General features: G+C 46.3%; 1 protein-coding gene and 1 pseudogene across 3 annotated transcripts in view; one reads left to right on the forward strand and one right to left on the reverse strand.

Moving 5' to 3' along the window:
• PML (PML nuclear body scaffold) overlaps positions 1-17,702 on the reverse strand; it is a 31,435-nt gene extending 13,733 nt beyond the window's left edge. The window contains exons 1-5 of one of the 2 annotated variants that reach the window (XR_013975370.1): positions 17,562-17,693; positions 15,525-15,988; positions 3,724-4,304; positions 2,608-2,678; positions 176-313 (exon numbers count right to left, since the gene is read on the reverse strand). Coding sequence is in view for 1 of the 2 variants with exons in the window: in XM_080930345.1 (XP_080786471.1) it covers positions 176-313; positions 2,608-2,678; positions 3,724-4,304; positions 15,525-15,988; positions 17,562-17,690 (1,383 nt within the window). In the remaining variant the exon portion in view is untranslated. Of the gene's footprint in view, positions 1-175; positions 314-2,607; positions 2,679-3,723; positions 4,305-15,524; positions 15,989-17,561 lie in introns of both variants that reach the window. The other variant, XM_080930345.1, reaches the window with a different exon arrangement.
• Positions 5,687-6,251, forward strand: LOC308431042 (large ribosomal subunit protein uL22-like; annotated as a pseudogene). The gene has a single exon. The product of its transcript is annotated as a large ribosomal subunit protein uL22-like (transcript).
• Positions 17,703-21,153: the final 3,451 nt, after the last annotated feature.

Consider the following 21,153-nt stretch of genomic DNA (forward strand, 5'->3'; position numbering starts at 1 on the left):
TGGGCTAAGAGTGCCTCAAGCTTAGTTTAAGCTTCTTAGTGGAGCATCCCAGAGCAATGGAGAATATGGAGCAAACGAAGACCTTAGAAAGGCCCATATTCTTATCCGACGACACCTCACTGTTGGCTGGAGTCTAAGCCTTTAAGATTGAGACAGGACCAAGTGGGAGGCTTACCTCTCTGTAAGTGGGGCCTTTCACAGAGAAGGCATATACTGGTACAGGGTGTGCTCCAGGCACCGACTTTACAATAGCCACAGGCTGGGTCTTAGACAGCTCAAGGGCCTGAGCCTGTGCCCTTTGCACTTCTTTGGGCTATAAAATCAGAAAACAAGAAAAATTATAAATGACCAGTGACCCTAGGCCTACAACCTGCCTCAGGTGTAAGCTTCTTGGTCCCAATCGAAGAGCTCACTGGGACAAGTAATTCTTCCCAAATCCTTTATGATGTCACCTCCTTCTGACCTTGGGTTGCTGGTACCTAGGTACTACTTCAATCTGTGTGTATCCTGACAGGGCAGAAAGAAACCTCAGGGACCACAGTGCTTAGTTCCTCAGAACATGCTTGACAACTAGCCTAGCTTGTATGCCTCTAGAGACAAGTTGCCTGCTGTTGAAAACAACACTTCCCTCAGCAGTGATAGAGTTGCAGCAGTTAGGAACTCCCAGCCTCCTAAGAACTTGCCTTACCCCTGATACACAAGCTGGAATTACTTAAAACTCACTGGGTTTCAGTCTCCCTCCATAAAAATGGAATAATAATACTTCCTTCATATGGCAATGTGGATGAAATGTGCCAAACGCCATTAATGTGCCTAGAAAAGAGTATCTAGTACTTACAGAGACCCATAAGTGAGGGTGATGGGGTGGCTGATGAATACAATACAGTTTGAGTACTATTCCATGTCAGACTTAGTGTTCAGGGCTTTGCGTCTCTATCTCCTCAAATAATGAAAAGGAGCTGGAGAGATGGCTCAGTGGTTAAGAACATTGACTGCTCTTACAATGGAGCCAGATTCAGTTCCCAGAACCTACAGGGCAGCTCATAACCATCTGTAACTCCAGGTTTAGGGCATCTTCTGGCCTCTGCAGGTACTGCACATATATGGTAACACATGCAAGCAAAACATTCCTTTACATTAAATAAAAGTGAATAAATCTTTTTTAATGAAAGAATTACCACATGGCTTCCCAATTCTACTCGTAGGTCCTACCTCAAAAGTACTGAAGGTAGATGTATATTCAACTGCAAACTGTGCATGGGGCTGGGCAGGAAGCCCAGTGGTAAAACACCAACCTACCATGTTCCAAGCCCAGGTCTTCAGAACAGGAGCAGGAAGTTTAGCCATCTTATCTTTGCCTTTATGGCTCTGCACTTGCTGGCATACAAAAGGCTCTGGTTCTGCTTAGGTCAGGAGCTCCCTGTAGACAAGGCTGAATGTCTCTGCTTCTGTTCCCTCAACACACACTCAGCAGCATTGAAGAAGCAGAGGATAGTAAGGTGTGTGTGTGGGGGGGGTCGGCCCAAGCTGCCTCTTCTGACAGCACTGGTCATGCAGCCATATTTCAGCCTCCCCATGACCTTTGCTCCCACACATTGCTACTGACTTTTTACCTGAGTCCTAGCCTCAGCCCCCAGGTGACGACCACAATGATAATGACAAAGTTCTATGAAAAAGATCGCTCTTGTGCCAAACTAGCTCACAGATGAGTCTGTTTGGGTCCATCTTTGCAAGAGGTTTTAGATGCTATGCTCTCCCGTAGCTCTAAAATTCTCTAAAGCCCTGCCTCCCTCAATAAGCCTTTCCCCCATTGCTGTAACCCACAGCAATCTCTCTTCCTTGGCTTACCACAAGGCAAAGCTAGAAAGGTTTAATACCCTTGCTGGTCATCAGAAGATCTGCCTGGTCCTGGGCCCACATCTTGACATGCAGCCACACACTACAGAGTGACCAAGCTGGGAAAGATGCCAGGCACAGGAAGGAACTGAGAGAATGTAACCAGCTGCAGGGGACCCATGCCTATGGGTGTTGAAAGGGTACACGTGCGTCCCTACCCTGAGAAGTGCTCAATCAGAGCAATCAGAACAGGAGGTACCACCTCAAGAACGAATGAACTTCCTGTTCCCAAAGGCCACGGAGTCAAGGATGCAGCAGAGGGAACGCCAACATGAGATTATCTCAGGGTGTTTTCCAACTCCAAGGAACTGGTTTTTTAGGTATATGATGGCCCTGGAATCTGTGGGATTGAGCTCTGACTCCTAGCCTTCAGTCCAAGAACCATGTATGTGGGAGTGGAGGTCCGTCTACGTCAGCCCCAGAAAACAGATCAGACAGTCGATGTGAGCTTCAGATATGTCCTGTGTCACATTCACTGTCTGCCCACCCCTGGGTCTGACCTTCTTGAACTGGCTCATGGCATATCAAGAGCTAGTCGGGCACTTAGGACCCTTGCGCCAGACAGCCAACCCTTCCTTGACCTGAGAGCTCCGGCCCAGCCACTTGCTGTCCTCTCTCAGGCGCTGTCCCTCCAGTCATGGGACATCAGGACCCCCAAGCATTTGTGTGCTGTGCCCTTCCACGTCCCCTGACACATCAAACCCCTCTCACCTGCTCAAGGTCAATGGAGTCTGCAGGAGTGCTGGCTGCCTCCGGGCTGGCTCTCGTAGCTACAGCTGCATCTGGGGGAAAAACAAAGCAAAACATAGAGGGCACTCTATTCTGGAACAGTATTGAGTACACCCCCACACCCCCACAGAGGGGCTGGAGTTGATGGTTCATGTAGGCATGAATCTAAATAGAAGGGGGGGCAGTAGCATTGGGTGATACCTTTGGCTCTAAACCCCAAGTGCATGTATCTTTGCGTCTTCAGGGAACCACTCACCACCCAGATGCAGGGGAGGGGAGTCCATCTCCATTCTAGGCCCGTATCTTTATAAGCCCATGGCTTATGTGGTCCAACCCTCCTACCCTTGGAACCTGACTGGAGCCAAAAGGGGGTATCTCTCAACAGCTGCTCAGAGCTAAAGTCCCAGCTTAAAGATTTAAACGAAAACCCTGAAGGTGCAAATGCGCACTCATGGTCTTTGTCTGGAAAGACACTTGATGCCACCCGCTCATTCAGGACACAGCTCCTGGATTTTGATTCAGAGCTGAGCAAGTCTTTAGCTATGCGATCGTGGCCCAGAATCCTCTCCCAGATGGACAATACTTGAGGTCAGGAACTGGCCCGCCACTTCTGAGCATCACTAAAGCCCAGTGACAGGACGTAGAGGCTGGCAGACGGCTGCTTTGTTCTAGGGGAATTCCTCCTTTCAGTGTCTGACCAAACACCTTACGGCTAGGTATTCTGAGCTTCCTCCTCTCCTAAGCTTGCAGACCAGTTATTTTTCTTCTCCTGGGCAGAGGAGGCTGACGTCTAGAGTGGGCAGCAGTGGTACCACGTTAGGTTCTCAGCTACCCAGTTTCCACCTATTTCCCAAGGCTCACAAAGTCACATCTCTTCCATAGTCGTATAAGTTTGCAAAGTGCCTCCTCCGGGTGTCTGCCCCACCAGATCAGCATATCCTCTTACACTGTCCCCTGGATCCTCAGATCTGATACTTGTCTTTCATCAATCAAAGAAAGACCATCTTTGCTGCTTTGCCTTCCCCTGGGGGGCAGCAGCGAAGCTTGGGGCCTTTAAATGACAAACCAGCTGCCTCTGAGCATGGCCTCTACCCTTACCTGTCCTCTGGGTGATGCAGGAGATGAGGTCCTGCAGGCACAACTTGAACTCCTCGAAGCCGCTTGTGCGCAGCTGGACTTTCTGGTTCTGGGGCTCCTCCTGGCGCAAGCGGCAGAGGGCCTTGCGCAGAAAGCAGTGCATATCCAGCACCTCCTGGTCGGAGGCGTAGAGCTTCATCCTCTTGACCAGCTCCCCACTCGTGCGGATGCGCTGCAGCACAGCGTCTAGGTGGCTCAGCTGGCCAGCTATTTCCTGGTAGTCGCGCTGGTAGCGCACATTCACCGCCTCGAGCAGCTCGCGCTCCTGAGCCTGCACGTGTTCTACCACCTGGCGCACACGTGCGCGGATCTGCTTCTCAGTGTCTGCGCGTGCGTTGTCCAGCTGGCCTATGGCTGAGCGCATCTGTGCATGGGCAGCGTCGAAGGTTCTGCCCTGCTCCTCCAGAGCCTGGGTCATGGTGCCCAGCTCCTCATGCCGCTGCTGGATCTCGTCACTAATTTCGCACTGGAGATGGCTGTGGCTGCGGTCCAGGAGCGCGCATGCGCAACACAGAGGCTTAGAGCAGCCTCGGCAGTAGATGCTGGGGAGACATAAGACCAACATACTGTTTCACGGTTTGTGCTTTTCCTCAGTCAGTGTCTATGGATTTGGTTATAGTACCGGATCTACCCATAAAATACCAGACAGTAAGAAGAGACGGTTCCACAAATCGAGGTGCTCGTGTCGAGCCTGACAACCTGAGTTGGATCTCTAACTTCTGCAAGCAGTCCTCTGAGCTCTACATGTGTGCCACAGCACATGTGCACCCACACATACACACATAAAAAAGACATGCTTTAAAAAACTACCACAGTAACAGTTCCTTCATCGATGTAGAAATGTTAGGCAGCCTAATATACGTATGGATGCCCTTCTCTCAAACAATAGGCTGCTAGATCAATAAATGTATATCTCTCTTAATATTTTATGCATCTAAATACTAATAATGAGGTCGTGAATATGCTAATTAGTTGGACTTTTTTCAGTTCTACAGTGTATTTCACAACATCATAGTGTACACGATAAATATATATACTTTTTACTACTCAATTTAATGTACATATAAGCTAACAGAGACTTTCACAGCATCTATTGTGATCATTCTATCTAGTTTCAAAATATGTTACAAGGTCAGGGGACTATAAATGTGTGATTGATTAATTAAGAATATGAGATTGTAGGAGCTGCAGAGGTTGGCAGTTTAGATCACTTGGTACTCCTGCAGAGGTCCCCAGTTTAATTCCCAGCACCTATATTGTGGCTCACAGTGATCTGTAACTCCGGTTCCAGGAGATCTGATGTTCTCTATCTGTGGGAGCCAAGTACACATGTGGTACACATATATGCATACAGGTGAAACACATAAATAGTAAGTCTTTAAAAATGTTTTAAAAGAATTTTTAAGATTGAGAGATTGCTCTGAGTTACCTGGGTGTTATCCTGAGTTGTAATAGGAGAAAGAAAAGTATGTGTGTGTGAAAGAGGACCTGGGAGCAGAGGCTGGAGTGACGCTCTCTTCCTGGCTTTGGAGGTGAAAGGTAATGAAAGGAACGTGAACCAAGGTGTCAGGGGAGCACAGAATTGAGAGAAGAGACTTCCCAGGGGTTTGCCAAGAAAGCCAAGCTCAGCAGGAATGTTGATTTAATCTCAGAACTATTTCAAATGTCTGGAATCCAGAGAGACAAGATAAGGGAGCTGAATTGATTTTACCCCTGAGTTTATGGTGATTCCTTAGCACAGCAATAGGAAGCTAACACAGAAACCAGGCAGCAGCCTTGGTCTCAGCTCTTAACCATTGTAACGCTGTTGCTTTAAATGATAGAGGAAAAGTACTTTCAGTTACTTCTCCAGAGATATTCTGCAATTGGTTCTCACTCCTGATGGCTTCCTCTTCATGAAAGTTGCCAGAGGTGACCTGTGAAGATGGGTCACGACTCTCTAGACCCAGAAAACCCCACAAAATCATGCAAATCCAGAGGTTCAAACCTCCATATTCACTTTAAGAACACCCAGGAAACTGCCCAAGCCATCAAGGGTATGCGTATCCACAAAGCTACCAAGTGTCTGAAGGATGTCACTTTAAAGAAGCAATGTGCTCCATTCCGGCGTTATAATGGTGGAGTCAGTGGGTGTGCCCAGGCCAAACAGTGGGGCTGGACACAGGGACGGTGGCCAAAAAAAGAGTGCTCAATTTGTGCTGTACATGCTTAAGAATGCAGAAAGTAATGCTGAACTTAAGGGTTTAGATGTAGATTCTCTAGTCATTGAACACATCCAGGTGAACAAGGCACCTAAGATGCACTGGTGAACCTACAGAGCTCATGATCAGATTAACCCAAACATGAACCCGCCCCCCACCCCCCACCACATTGAGATGATCCTCACTGAGAAGGAACAGATTGTTCCAAAGCCAGGAGAGGAGGTTGCACAGAAGAAAAAGATATCCCAGAAGAAACTAAAAAAGCAAAAACTCATAGCACAAGAATAAATTCAGCATAAAATAAATGTAGATAGATAGACAGACAGAGAGAGAGAGAGAGAGAGAGAGAGAGAGAGAGAGAGAGAGAGAGAGAGAGAAGGTCTTTTCTGGCATTATTTTGGTCTAAGTTACTAAGACCAGCATGACCTGAAACCAGCAACAGAGAGCTGCTGGTCAGACCGCGCTCCTCAGCTTCCCCCAGTCACTCGGTGATGAAGTCCCAGTGCTTCCTCCGACACTGGAGGCTTACTCAAGCCAGCATAGGATTCCCAGAGAGCTCAGGCAAGAGAAGAGGCCCCAAGCATGCAGCTCTCCCAGCCATGGGTGTCTGGTGTTACAGAGTTCTGTCAGAGAGACAGTGCCTGACCGAGGTGAGCGGCAATGGACCAGAGGGAAGGCTGCACAGATAAAGGCTGACCTTAGGTTCGTGCCATCTGCAGGTCACTGAACTTCCAAAGCCTCCAATTCTCTGAGAAGGCTAAGGGTAGACCTGGAATTAGGGCAACCCATCAAGGGGCTGCATCCTAGACCCAGGAATGATCTTTTGGGCCAAGTGATTTCTTCCTCTTCATCTGAGGGACACTCATTGAGCACACACTATGTGCTTGGCCCCATGAAAGAGGCAGAGGTGAGATGGGCACCTACACAGAAAGGCTTGTGCCGAGAACCTAGGTTCAGTCACGGCAGAGAGCTGGGTCCCCAGAAGGGCAAAAGGACAGGTATTTGCTCCCAAAATACAAAAAAAGGATAAAAAGAAAAAAAGTAAGAAACTACTGAGCCAACGAGAAATTATTGAGAAAAACTGACTAGATGACCCCAGAACTGAGAGAGTAAGAGAGAAAGCAGAGGAGGGGGGAGGCAGAGGACAGGAGAGGAAGACATCTATATCTATATCTATACATATATACATACACACACACACACAGATAGATAGATAGATAGATAGATAGATAGATAGATAGAGAGAGAGAGAGAGAGAGAGAGAGAGAGAGAGAGAGAGAGAACAAGCTATCCAGTACATAGAAGAAGAGTATCCAGGAGGAGTTGGGGGAGGGGAGAGATTCTGATCATGATGGAGGAGGCAGAGACAAGTGGATTCCTGGAGTTTAGGGCCTGTCAGTCTGGCTGAGTTAGTGAGCTCTGTCTCAAAAATGTAAGGTGGAGAGCTATTGAGAAGACAGTAACATCAACTTCCAGCCAACAAAAACAGTCGTGCAAACACACAGTTATACACACAGAGTCATACACAAACACACAGAATCATGCACACACACATATATTAATACACACACAGTCACACATATACACACAATCATGCATGCATGCACAGAGTCATGCACACATACATGCACATGGTCATGCACACACAGTTATATACACATACAGTCATGTGCACACACAGTCAGCACACAGAAGATAAGACAAGCTTTATTCTATAGACAATAACAGTGATTAAATTGTTTTTCTTAAATTTGCTCTATTTCCACTAAACAAAATAGCAAAATAGAATACCCATATAATTAGTTAAGGTTATGAGTTTTTGTTTATTTTTTTAAGGGGGAGTGGATATTTAGTAAGAGACTAAGATGATAATAATAGCATGCATCTATTCAATAAACAACATAAAAAAATACAGTCAACTCTGCCATTTATGCCCATCTTGAATTACCATGCTAACCTTAACAGCTTTGGCAGAATATAATCAAAGTATAAGATATGCTATTTGTTACAAAATTCAATGACCAAAATTCATCATTAAATGGTAACAGAATTTGGTGACATACAAAATAGTCAGTGACTCCCTATGAGACACAAGCAACTGTGGAATCATCAGATCAGTTATAAAAACGATTATTATGTGGCTTTGTCTGTATGTGGTAGTGCTAATCTTTGTTACCCATGCAGATGATGTTAAGGAAGTTCCCTTCAAAGCATAGTGACATTGTAGAAAACACATTAAGAAAACACTTAAAAATAATAGGCAAAAGGTGGGGTATTTGTGGCAGCAAAACAAGAAAAAGATAAAGAAGAAAAAAGAGAAAAATATCACCAAAATAAGCAGAGAGTTTTAGATGGATGGAGTCTGTCACGTTCCAGAATAATTTGATGCAAAATGCTCACCATCAAAACAGCTTGGCAGGGGGTGAGGGGTGGAGAGACGGCTCAGTGGTTAAGAGCACTGACTGCTCTTCCAAAGGTCCTGAGTTCAATTCCCAGCAACCACATGGTGGCTCACAGCCATCTGTAATGGGACCTAATGCCCTCTTCTGGTGTGTCTGAAGACAGCTACAGTGTACTCACATACATGAAATAAATAAATAAATCTTTAAAAGACACCTTGAATGTCTCAGCTAGTCTCTGCTGCTGTGATGAAACACCATGACTAAAGCAACTTGGGGAGGAAAGGGTTTATTTGATCTACACTTTCACACTGAAGGAAGTCAGGGTAGGAACTCAAACAAAGCAAGTACCTAGAGGCAGGAGCTGATGCAGAAGCCATGGAGGATGCTGCTTACAGCTCGTTCCTCGTTCCTCATGGATTGCTCAGTCTGCTTTCTTATAGAATCCAAATTCACAAGTCCAGGGATGGATGTGGCCCTTCCGCCTCAATCCCTAATCAAGAAAATGTACTACAAGTTTGCCTGCAGCCCAACACTGGAAAGGCACTTTCTCAATCTGAGGCTCCCTTCTCTCCAGTGATGCTAGCTTACATCACGTCAACACATCAGCCAGCACATTTGTTAACTAAACAATTTCAAGAATAAGAAATACCTTTGGAGACTAAGAGAGAATAGGGGTGGCTGGGAGATGGCTCGGTGCCCGCCTGCATAAACACAAGGACCTGAGTTTGATCCCCAGCACCTGTGGGGAAAGCTCGCTACAACAAGTTATGCAGGGGCTGAGCATCATTCCGAGCAACAGACCACACCTCAAAAAGTAAGGTGAAGACCAAAAGGAGAGGGCCAGCGCTCACCTATGGCCTCCAAATGTACATGTCTGAGCATGCTTACCCCTCACACACATGAGCACACACGCTTATACACACAAAGACAAAAGAAAACCAGTTTTCCCTTAGACATCTGCTTTCTTTAATGCATAAGACGCAGCAGCGTGCACAAGACTCAGAAGAGAGTGTGACCCGAGAACACTGAACCTAGCTAAGACAACTCTCGGGTGTAAGAGTGGCTATGAATATCCTCAAAACCAAGAGACTCAAGCAACTTAGAACACAGAAGTCCTTGTAGGAAAATATTTACTGACAACATCCCTTCAGTCAGGAGCTCAACCAAAACAAAAGAATCTGGGTGTTGGCAGCCGGCTATCAGAGGCAGGGGCATGCATGTGTCCTGAGTACCATCTCCAGTCTGAGGATCATGATGCTAATAATGCAAAATGCCCTGAGATGATCACTATAGCAGATCATCCAAGGCTGAGAGTTCAATAGTACTAAGGTGGAGCACTTCATTACACACAAGTTGTAAGACTTCAATAGTTTTTTTCTTTTTCTTAAGTATTTGTGTGTGCATGTGTGTGTGTAGGTCAGAGGACACAATTTGTGTATGGAGATCAAAAGACAATTTGCAGGACGCACTGCTCTCTGTGGTGAGGCCTCTGGGACCAACTTAGGCCATTAGGATTGAGAGCAAGTGCTCTCATCCATTGGGCCATCTTCCTAGCCCCTCCAACAATGTTTTTAAAGTCTAGGTATTGAGCTTTAAATAGGTAATCTTGGAGGAATCTTTTTAGAAAAGTGGTCTTCTCCCTCTTCCTTCTCTCCCTCCCTCCCTTCCTCCCTTCCTCCCTCCCTTCCTCTGTCCTTTCTCCCCTTTTTGGTGACTGGGAATCGAACCCAGGGCTTATAAAACTCAGTAGATACTCTTCCACAGAGCTGTATCCCAGGCCCCTTGAAGTTGGCAAGTCTAATTTGGTTTTTTTATATATATGTTAAATTTAAAAAAAAATGAAACTCTGCATTGCTTTAGCAGCATGTTTCCTTTACAGTAGTTGTTCTAAGGGAAAACCAGCCTGAGTTCCAAATAAGCAACCTGCAGGATCCTTCTGCTAGCTGCAGGCTGGCAGGGCAGGGGAGCCCAACCTCTGCAGTCAGGAATCTTTCATTCTGTTCTGGCCCTGGGTGGGACTGCCCTCCTTCTAGGTTAGCTGCTATAACCTCCCATTTTGATCTCCTTTGGGCAGTGGAAACAGTGTCAGCTGAGGGTCAGGGATTCAGAGAACACTTCAGAAGATGGGGGGGTGCTCTAATGTGGGAGGAGGAAGATGAGATCAAATCACAACACCCCATTCTGCGGCTCTTCAGGAAAGGATCCTAAGGACTCAGGGTGCTTTCTATGATGCTGACTACAAATCTGTCCTTTGCCCTCATTTCTGGCCATACCTGGCACTTTATTTACTTTGATGCCTTTGCAGTGGTTATTTTTCTGAAACTCAGTGAAGTGTTTTTCCCCTTCTAACAACAGGATGAAATCAGACTTCCTTCTAAGAAGGCTACAGTTTAGAGCTCTTAGAAAGAACGACTTAGCATCCAAGCTGAGTGGCCCCTAGCATTCCCAGAAGCTTTGCAAGGAGAGAATTTGACCCACTGGAGATAACGCTGAGACTCAGCTCTGAATTTGCACAACAGTTTCTTGTCCATTCCATTCCCTCACTCCCCCACCCCCAGGACTCAAGGCTAGCCATATGTAACCTCCACGGTGCCTGTAACCCTCTGGCAACACTGAGAAGAGAGCCTTTGGTAAATGGAGTTTGGCAGAAAGTCAGGCCACAGAAATGCAAAGCCAGCCTGGTGACAGCATCTACTGTATAACCCGCCCCAGGTCAGGCCTGAGCCAGACCACCTTCCGGGCTTAAGTGGGCTGTTAACCATTTTATACTCCAGAAGCCAACTAAACATTTCTCGCTCATTTTTACAAATTGTTTTTCATGAAATTCATAGAACTCAATGTACGATTTAAAGACTGGTTCTTTTATCAAGACTCCCTTAAGCCTCCTTACAATCAGATACAAGATCCCACCCCCCCAATCAAACTGGCCAGCAAGGTATCTGAAGCCATCTCCAGGGGCCTATGTTCCTTGCCAGGAAGCACTGCCTTGTGTGGACCTAGCACAGCCTTTGGGTCAAAAGCTGTATATTCAGACTCCAATTCTTATTTGCCCAGCACAAAGTAAACTGTTGACTCCCTAATTGATTGTTCAGTGGCTGCGTAGACAGAGCGACATATACGGTTCCAGTTAGTTTCACTTTATGACTCAACATTGATTACTAACTCCTAAACCTAATTAAGATTAAGTCCCTCTGTTAACCACTCCTCTACACTGGCCAAGGTCTCACTCCAGCTTTGCTGAGCAGCTAAGTCCAATGTTGGAGAGGAGTGAGCAGCTGCCCGGGGGACTTACACTTTCCTGTCTTTTCTCTTATGTTGCCCAACTGTTAGCGGCAGTCTCTCTTCTGCCACGGGGTGGTGCTCCTCCCTGGGCAGAAATCAATCTTAGTAATTTCAAGGAGCCCCGAGGAGGTGGATAGGTGGGTAAGAAGGGTGGGGGGACAGGCGGGGCTGCTAGGCATCCAGGGAGCAAAGCTCAGGCAGATCCTCCCATTGGGTTAATTCAGACCAGGCAAGGGAGTCTCCTTCAAGTTTGAACCTGGCTCACCCCCCCCCTGCCTACAGTCCCAATGCTAAGCAGGAACCATCAGCACCCTCCCCCCTTCAACAGCAGTTAGCTCTTCCTGGTTTTGTCATGGCTTTGCTGCTGTATGTCATTGGTTCCTGCCTGGGGCTGGCTTGTTGTCACCTGCTGACAAACATTCCAGCTTTTCTCATCTTGAAGACTTTCCCCTGGGTTTTTCATCCCACCACACTTCTATATTTTGACTAACAAGTTTTTCGTTTTTTTCCCCATACAGCTACAGAATCTGCCCATAGACTCTGATGGCCCTGGATGAATGGCCTCACCCCAACCTATCAAATTTTAGGCTCTGATATCCAGACATAGAGAGTCTAGATCCCTAACACTCAGGGGTGGAAGGTCTCTCAGGTAAGCCTCCAGGTCCTTCTGACTCTGACAGTGTGAGACCCCATTGTGTTCCACCCATTCCCCCCCAACACCTCAATTTTCTAAGAGACTTCCTTTTCCCTCCAGATCCTACACTTTAGTTTCTGAATATATCCAACATATGGGTAATATGTCCTTTGAAAACCTTTATGAACAGGAGTGAAACTGAGATAAGAATGCAGCTAAGTAAGTTTCAGCCTTGCAGCTGCCAACACTGAACACTTGAGACAAAGAACCAGAGTGCAGGTAGAGGGTCTAGCCATGAGGTCAAGCAGCGACTTTCCAACAGTCTAGTCCACCGTCCCACTAACACTCTACAGCTATCCCACGACAAGACATGCGTGTGTGCATGCTAACAAGGAGCAAGCATGATAACACGGTGGTTCATACCTTTAATCCCAGCACTCAGGAGGCAGAGGCGGGCGGATCTCTGTGAGTTCAAGGCCAGCCTGAACAGTCTACAGAGCCAGTTCCAGGATAGCCAGGACTACACAAAGAAACTCTGTCTCAAAAAAAAAAAAAAATTTTTTTTTTAAAGTAACTTCTTGCAAACCCAGCTCACCTTTCCCTTCCCTGGATAGTGCAGTTTCTAAGGCTCTCAGACTCTCTAGAGCTCTGCCCTGCACACAAACCTTCTTCTGGCCTTTCTCTTTCCTTCCAGGGGGCATTGTTACTTTGAGTCAATATGATACCCTCTTAGAAGCTTCTCCCTGAAGTCCAGGATGGGCACATGCCTTCCTTCTTCTGTCTGCTCACACACTAGCTATCAAGTGTCCTAAGCAGGCGACAGTGTCAAGGGAAAATAACAAAAGAGGCAGTGTAATCAGAGTCACTGAAAACACAGTTGGGTGACTAGTAAGACCGGCTCCCCACCTTGTCACTCTGACCTGAGCTGCTCCCTGCTGGTTTTCTACAGGTTCCCAGGAGGGCACGGCTGTATCTGTTTATGCTCACACTCCAACACACAACAGAGAACACGGCTCAGTACAGGCGTGACATGACCGTGAGCTGAAACAACCCACACCACAGGTGTGGAGAGCAAATGCCAAGGACCTGAAGGCAGGTTCTAACCCCAATTTAAGCCAGCTCTTGTGCCACTCCCTAGCATAAGCTACAGGTCAGCTCAATGACAAAGGCCAGGATGGTTTATTTTGACTTGTGGCCAGAGGCAAATTGTGGGTTATTTATGGCACTGAGGTTGGTTAAAGAAAAAAAAAGAAAAAAAACAAAAACAAGTTTTTCCATAACCACCAGTTTAAACAAACAAAAAATAAACCAAGATGGTAACAAAAGAACAACAGCCAAAACTGTCCCCTGGCCTCTACATACATAAGCACACACATGCACTTGTATGTGTACTCGAGTGCACACATACACACATGCTTGCACACGTGCATGCACAAATCTATATTGTACTTGTAAGACTTTTTTCATTATTACCAAATATTAAAGTATAAAAACTATTTACATGATATTTATATTTTTGAGCATTATAAGTAATTTTTTTAAAGGCAGGGTCTCACTATGTAGCACTGGCTGGCCTGGAACTTGCTATGTAGACTAGAGTGTCCTCAAACTCACAAAGATCTGTCTGCCTCTACCACCCTAGTGCTGGTATTAAAGGCACCCTGACTTATGAGTAATCTTGAAGTGGCTCAGAGTTTGTAGGATGAAGATGAGCACTTCTCTGTGGTGTCAGGGGTGGGGGGTCAATCATCCTCTCTATTATGAAGGAGGTCTGCATTATCATGCTCAAAGAAATAAAAGTTTTCAAATTAAAGAGATGAGTATAAAGCAGGCAGGAAAACCTAATGCAAAACCCATACAAACGCCATCAGAAACTGATTATACGTATTGTCACAGAGAGTAGCCCAATTACAATATTGCAAAATGTAACCCAGCTAGGAACAAAATTAATAATATATCATGATCCGGTTGAGTTTTTCCTCTTAGGATCCAAAATTTAGTTCAGAGAAAAGATAATAGATTTAATTTATCATACTAAAAGACCAAAGATCATGTAAGAGATTATTTTTAACACTGGCAGGAGCTCATTCTTGGACTGATTCAAAGTCATACACTATAAGAGAGAAACTGACACATTTGATCCCCTAAAACTAAAGAGTCATTTTCAATCTGATACCACATACTAAGTGAAATATTACAAGAGATTCTTACAGAGGGAGGGACCTGTAAGAACTCCTCAAAGTGTGTGAGTGTGCTGGGGAGGGGAGTAGGCTCCAAACAGGCAATTCACAGAAGAGAGAAAACACAAGGGCCAATAAAGAGAGAGGAGCCATTTGATCTTAATGGGTGCACCATGAAATGCAAATTAAGCAGCAGTGCTGCAGAGGAAAGGGGGTGGGGTGGGACTCCTTATGAGACTCTGGCAGGAAGTAAGCTCCTAGAGTGCAGAGGTTAAGGAGTGTCCCCCAAAGTGGAAACATTTTCTGTTCCCACTGATTCCCCCAAAATGACTAGTCCCTATGCCAGCAATCTGCTTTTGAGTGGCCAAAAGTTCATTTATCAGACACTAACTTATTGGCTACAAGGGTGGAAACAAACCCTGATAAGATTACCCGACCTGCATTTTATTCATAAAGAAATTTAGAAGCATTCCAAATTAGCAACAGGCAGCTGCTCTCTGGATGCAGGGAAAGTGTTAAAAACTAAGCAGATGGGAATGGAACGTCGGTGGCACGCTGTTTTATTTAGTATACATTTTGCTTGTGAGCCACAGAAATATATTCCTTATATAAATAGAAAATATGCTGTTTAACAAAAATAATTACAAGTGAATTTCTTTGTTCTTTGCGTATAATCATTTTCAGATAACACTCCCCGATGCTATAGTTTTGACTTTTCAAACACTATTTATCTGCCCTATGCTAACATCCAGCCTTACTGACATTTCTGGGACCTCCGAAGGAAAAGTCCACTCTTAAGACATCCAAAGTTCGGTGGTGACACGTACTAACACGTGCTGTTTTTACACATCACGTTGCAAAGGCACTCTGAAAATTTTTGGTCCTTAAAAACTAGGTAAGGGAGCAAGAACGACATATACATACATACATACATACATACATACATACATATATATATATATATAGCATATATATATAAGAAACGACTACAAGCCAGAAGACCCCATTTTGAATGACAGTTCCCTGAAGCTCCCACCCCCTGGCTCCAGGATGCTCCACTTACTTAGTCTGCGTAGGGGTGCGGTGGTTGGAATTGGAGCAGAAGATGTTGGACTTGCGCGTACCGTCGAGGAATTCTCGCACTGAGTTGTCGCGGAGCTCGTCCAGGGGCCGGGCTTCATGCTTGAGGTACCACTGGTGTGCATCGAAGCACTTGCAGCACATGAGCTGTTCACACTCGAAGCACCAGTAGTCAGCCGAGTGTTTGCAGCGGGTGCACGCAGCCTGCGCATCCACGATCTGCCGGAACACCGCCAGGCGCCGCTGCAGGCTCTCGAAGAACACGTTATCCAGGACCTCCTCTTTAGCACCGGCGGACCCCGGTGCCCGGCAGTTGGGGCATTGCAGACCGGAGGCCTCCAGGCATCCAGAGCACAGCGTGTGCAGGCAAGGCAGCAGTTTGGGGCACTTGGCTTGGGCCTGGCAGCCCAGGCAGCGCAGAAACTGAAATTCCTCCTTTATGGCTTGCTGGTGAACCAAGGAGAGAAGTGAGCCTATAGAAAGCCCCAGAGTCCTGTCCCCTCCACGGGCCGCCCATCCCTTCCGCAGGATGCTGGAGTGGGTAGGACCTCGCACTGCATTCCAGGGATTCACTGGATCATGTCCTGGCTTATCAGCACTCCAGTTCCTCATTCACTCGGGCCTTGCAGCTCTCGCTGCACGATTTTCTGGGCACCCATCTAATTGTGATTAGACTCAGTAGTAGACACTAAGATACAAGATTCGATACATCTTTGCCTTTAAAGAACTCAAGTTTGGAAAAGTACCAACTTGATATAAACACAATTGGCGGGATGATCCTTAAAAAATTAGACTTAAACTACCATATGACCAGAACGTCTACTTTTCATATATACTCAAAAGAACTGGGGAAAATATCCAAGCATGTAATTATATACTAACATGTCTAGCTACACCACCACAAAAGTCACAGTGATCCGAGTATCCCTTAGCACATACAGCATGAGCAACGCTTGTCTGCAAATGTAACGAAATATTATTCAACCTTAAATAGGAATGAAATTCTGATACATTCAACAACATGGATACCCTGAAGACATTATGGGACATGAACTATGCCTGCCATAAAATGAGAAATAGTGTGTAATTCCAGTCAGAAAAAATAGTAAGAATAGTTAGTTCATAGAGAAGGTGGAGTTGTTGTGTAAAATGATTGATAGTGCTCAACACTGTGCCTTGCACAAAATAAGTACCCATAAATGTTAACTAGTCTTTTTAATCCTTAGTTACAGAATGCTAATATAAAAGGTTATGGCAAGGTGGTCTTATTGTGCTGTTCCTTCAAGGGTAAGTATGGAAGGTCGAGGCAATACTTCCAGAGGACCATGACCTAGGGTTCCTTAGGAAAAGTCACATGAGCTTGGCAGTGCCACACATCAATCCCAGAGCTCAGGAAGCAGAGGCAGGTGGTCTCAATGAGTTTGAGGCCAGCCTGCTCTACACAGTGGGCTCCAGCCCAGCCAAGACTACAAAGTGAGACCCTGTGTTCAAATGATAAAATAAAATAAAATAAAATAAATAAATAAATAAATAAATAAATCCCTAAACCTCATACACATAAAATAAAATAAATTATTTTGTGCTATTGTTCACATTCCTGGGATGGGCAACCACAGCTGAAAAAAAAAAAACAGGAAGTGTTGTGTGAGGGTCGGAAGGTGTGTGTGTGTGTGTGTGTGTGTGTGTGTGTGTGTGTGTGTGTGTGTGTGCTATAGTTCTGCCGCGTCTGGGACATGACTTTAGCTCCAGGCTAGGGCAGAGGTAAGAGCTGAAAGGCAAGAATTCGGGGAGTAGGAGTTACAACCCAACTATCCCCAGGCTACGGTAACTCATCCTGATTCCTATTTTGTTCTATGCGATTAGTTCTACCCGAGCATAGCCAGGAGGTTCAGGACCTTGGTATCTTTTTAGGATACCAAGTCACTTCTCTATAACGACCTTCTCCGTTCTCCACTCCCCCACCAAAGTAAACGAATAAAAAAAAACCCTAAAAGCCCTTCATCTCCTAACCCAGAAATACCTCCGTGGGGCTTTGGCTGTGTTCACGGTCTTCAGAGGGCTCCTCTGGGGGAGGCATGGTGGGCGTGGGGGTCAGGGCAGGGTCCTGTTGCTGACAGGGAGATCCAGGGGGTGCAGGCGCCTTCTGCATGGAGACCGGTTCAGTTTCGATTTCTGGATTGGGTCTGTGAGGAGATGCGTCCCAGACTTGAGCCAGAAAACTGAGCCGCGGGGAGGTGCCCGCGGAGACCCGCCTTCCAAGAGGAAGTGAGACAGGACTGGGCGGGTCTAGGGGTGGAGAGGCTGGATCTGTAGTCTCCCTTCTAAAGTTAAGAGGAAGACTGCTGAGCTATGGAACCAACTCGGGTAGAGCCAGAAAGGTTAACCAAACAAGCAAGTAAACAAGCCCGGCAGGCTGGCACGACTCGATAGAGAACGATCTCGAGGCTGACTGCTCTACGAGTGAAGATCCTACCACGCACGCAGCATGCACCCTAGGAGAGGTGCACAGCTTAGTGCTCCACAGGCATTTATTTCCTTGACTGTGAGCTATTCAACTCACCTCACAGCTGGCTATGTGGTTTTTTTTTTTTTTTCTAGTTAACAACCAGGTAGAGAAATAAACCCCTCTTCGAGAAAGCCCCCAAGTGACCCTAGATGGAGGCTTCAGACCCAGTATTGGGATGGTTTTGCCTGGAAAGGCATCCCTCACCCAAGAATGAAGCATGAGATAGAAAATCACTAGGGATTCAGGGTTGCACTGACACTCTAAAGAGAGACAAGCACCTGGAAAGGAGTGGAGGCCTGAAACAGGAGAGCCATTAGGAAGTAGTCAGAGCCATTTTCAGATTTGAGGTGGGAATCCTGCGAAGTGATACCAGAGAAGATGAGAGAGAGAGACCTGTTCTGTGTATGATCCTAGAGTTGTTGAAGCGTTTGTTACAACGTGTCAGCTGTGTCTCTCCTGTCAGGTGTGTCTCTGTGTCAGTTGTGTCTCTGTGTCAGCTGTGTCTCTCCTGTCAGCTGTGTCTGTGTGTCAGCTGTGTCTCTGTCAGCTGTGTCTCTGTGTCAGCTGTGTCTCTCCTATCAGCTGTGTCTCTCCTGTCAGCTGTGTCTCTCCTGTCATCTGTGTCTCTGTGTCATCTGTGTCTCTCCTGTCAGCTGTGTCTCTCCTGTCATCTGTGTCTCTCCTGTCATCTGTGTCTCTCCTGTCAGCTGTGTCTCTCCTGTCAGCTGTGTCTCTCCTGTCAGCTGTGTCTCTGTGTCATCTGTGTCTCTCCTGTCAGCTGTGTCTCTCCTGTCAGCTGTGTCTCTCCTGTCAGCTGTGTCTCTCCTGTCATCTGTGTCTCTCCTGTCAGCTGTGTCTCTCCTGTCATCTGTGTCTCTCCTGTCAACTGTGTCTCTCCTGTCACCTGTGTCTGTGTCATCTGTGTCTCTCCTGTCAACTGTGTCTCTCCTGTCAGCTGTGTCTGTGTCATCTGTGTCTCTCCTGTCATCTGTGTCTCTCCTGTCATCTGTGTCTCTCCTGTCAGCTGTGTCTCTCCTGTCAGCTGTGTCTCTGTGTCATCTGTGTCTCTCCTGTCAGCTGTGTCTCTCCTGTCAGCTGTGTCTCTCCTGTCAGCTGTGTCTCTGTGTCATCTGTGTCTCTCCTGTCAGCTGTGTCTCTCCTGTCAGCTGTGTCTCTCCTGTCAGCTGTGTCTCTCCTGTCAGCTGTGTTTCTCCTGTCAGCTGTGTCTCTCCTGTCAGCTGTGTCTCTCCTGTCAGCTGTGTCTCTCCTGTCAGCTGTGTCTCAGGCTGTGGGAGGCAGAGTTAGATCTGAGTCAGTGGAAGGACAGTGGTGACAGAAGGGGATGATGCGTTGAATAGGTCTGATGAATGAGCATTGTGCAGTGGTAGAGAATGGGGGGGGGGGCCTGGCCAGCAGTAGTGAAGAGAGCAAGGAGATAGAAAGTTCACTTTTTGGCCAAGGAAAAGCATTTCAGAGCCCAGTGGATGAGGAAAACACACATCTGCCGACACTCTCCTTGGCCAGTGTCTTTGGCTTCTGACTTCATTCTGTTCACCCCCACTTTTCTGGCCCCTGTATGCATCCATCCTACCCTCTGTCCCTATGTGAAACTGATGAGAAGGGATGGTGACAGGCCCCTGCTTTTGTAAATGTAGAGGTGGGTTGAGGGGGTGAAAGGGAGACCCAACATCCTGGAGACCATGGGAGTGTTGAAAGCACACCACACTCCCAAGCTGACCACTATCCTGTTGCCTTTAAAATCAGGCCATCAAACTAAGATCAGCCAAGTGTGGTGAGCCGTAGTTTCAATCACATCATGTACAAATAATTGTTTCTTCTTTCCTCAGCTTCTTTTTAAGAAAAGATTAATTTTTTTATTTATATAACTACATTGTCACTGTCTTCAGACACACCAGAAAAAAGAGCACTGGCTTCCATTACAGATGGTTGTGAGCCACCATGTGGTTGCTGGTAATTTAATTCAGGACCTCTGGAAGAGCAGTCACTGTTCTTAACCTCTGAGCTGTCTCTGTAACCCCCCTCAGCTTCCTTATTATGTGATGTAATATCTATTAAGAGAATATCAATGATTATCATATTGAAGTTTGAGATAGTAAAGGAATGTTTCTCAAGGGACATTGTCACCTATTCTAAATGTATAATGCACTTGCAGTTGTATGAGAAATAGTTGTATCATGCTAGGTGTAATTATAATATGGCTAAACATAAAATGTGCTTGCAATTGTATGTCAGATATTATGTTTGGGCATTATTATGATCTGCTCCTTGTTTTCACTTGGAAATTAATAAGAAGACATGGTTGTGTGTCAAGTTGACTAGGGGTGGACTTGTGATGACTGTTCTGGGTTGTCAACTTGACTACATCTGAAATTAACTAAAACACCACTCCTGGTACCCACTCATCTTAGGGTGTTGCTGTGACAAAACCCCATGACCAAAAAGCAAGTTGGGGGAGGAAAGGGTTTCTTTTCCTTACACTTCCACACTGTAGTCCATCAGTGAGGGAAGCCAGGACAGGAGCTCAGATAGGGCAAGAACTTGGAGGCAGGAGCTGCTGCAAAGGCCATGGAGGGGTGCTTCTTACTGGCCTGCTCCCCATGCTTGCTCAGCCTACTTTCTTATAGAGCCCAAGACCAGCAGCCCAGCGTTGGCTCCACCCACAATGGAAAGGGCTCTCCAGTGTCAATCGATAATTGAGAAACTGCTCTTCAGGCTTGCCTACAGCACAACTTTATAGAGGCGTTTTCTCAACTGGAGTTTCCTCCTTTCAAATGACTCTAGCCTATGTCAAGCTGACATTAAACTAGCCAGCATAGCAGTCATAGGGAGAGGAACTTAGAAATGGGCTATGGCGGGGATCCGGGGATGCAAGACTGGGATAGAGTCATTCTCCCTTTGCTTTGTAAAATTGCCTTCTGTCAGCCTCCCAGCATCCTATTAGAGTACATTTTCTACCTTCATTTGGGCTTTCTGAAGCCACAGAAAGACAAAGTTACCTCGAGTCTCTGGATCAAGGAGTCTGCTGTAAGGCGGTGCTAGTCCTCCTGTATTATAACTCTGTGCCACACCCACCACCATCCACTGC

This window comes from Micromys minutus (genome assembly GCF_963924665.1).
Source record: "Micromys minutus genome assembly, chromosome: 16".
Taxonomy (NCBI): domain Eukaryota; kingdom Metazoa; phylum Chordata; class Mammalia; order Rodentia; family Muridae; genus Micromys; species Micromys minutus.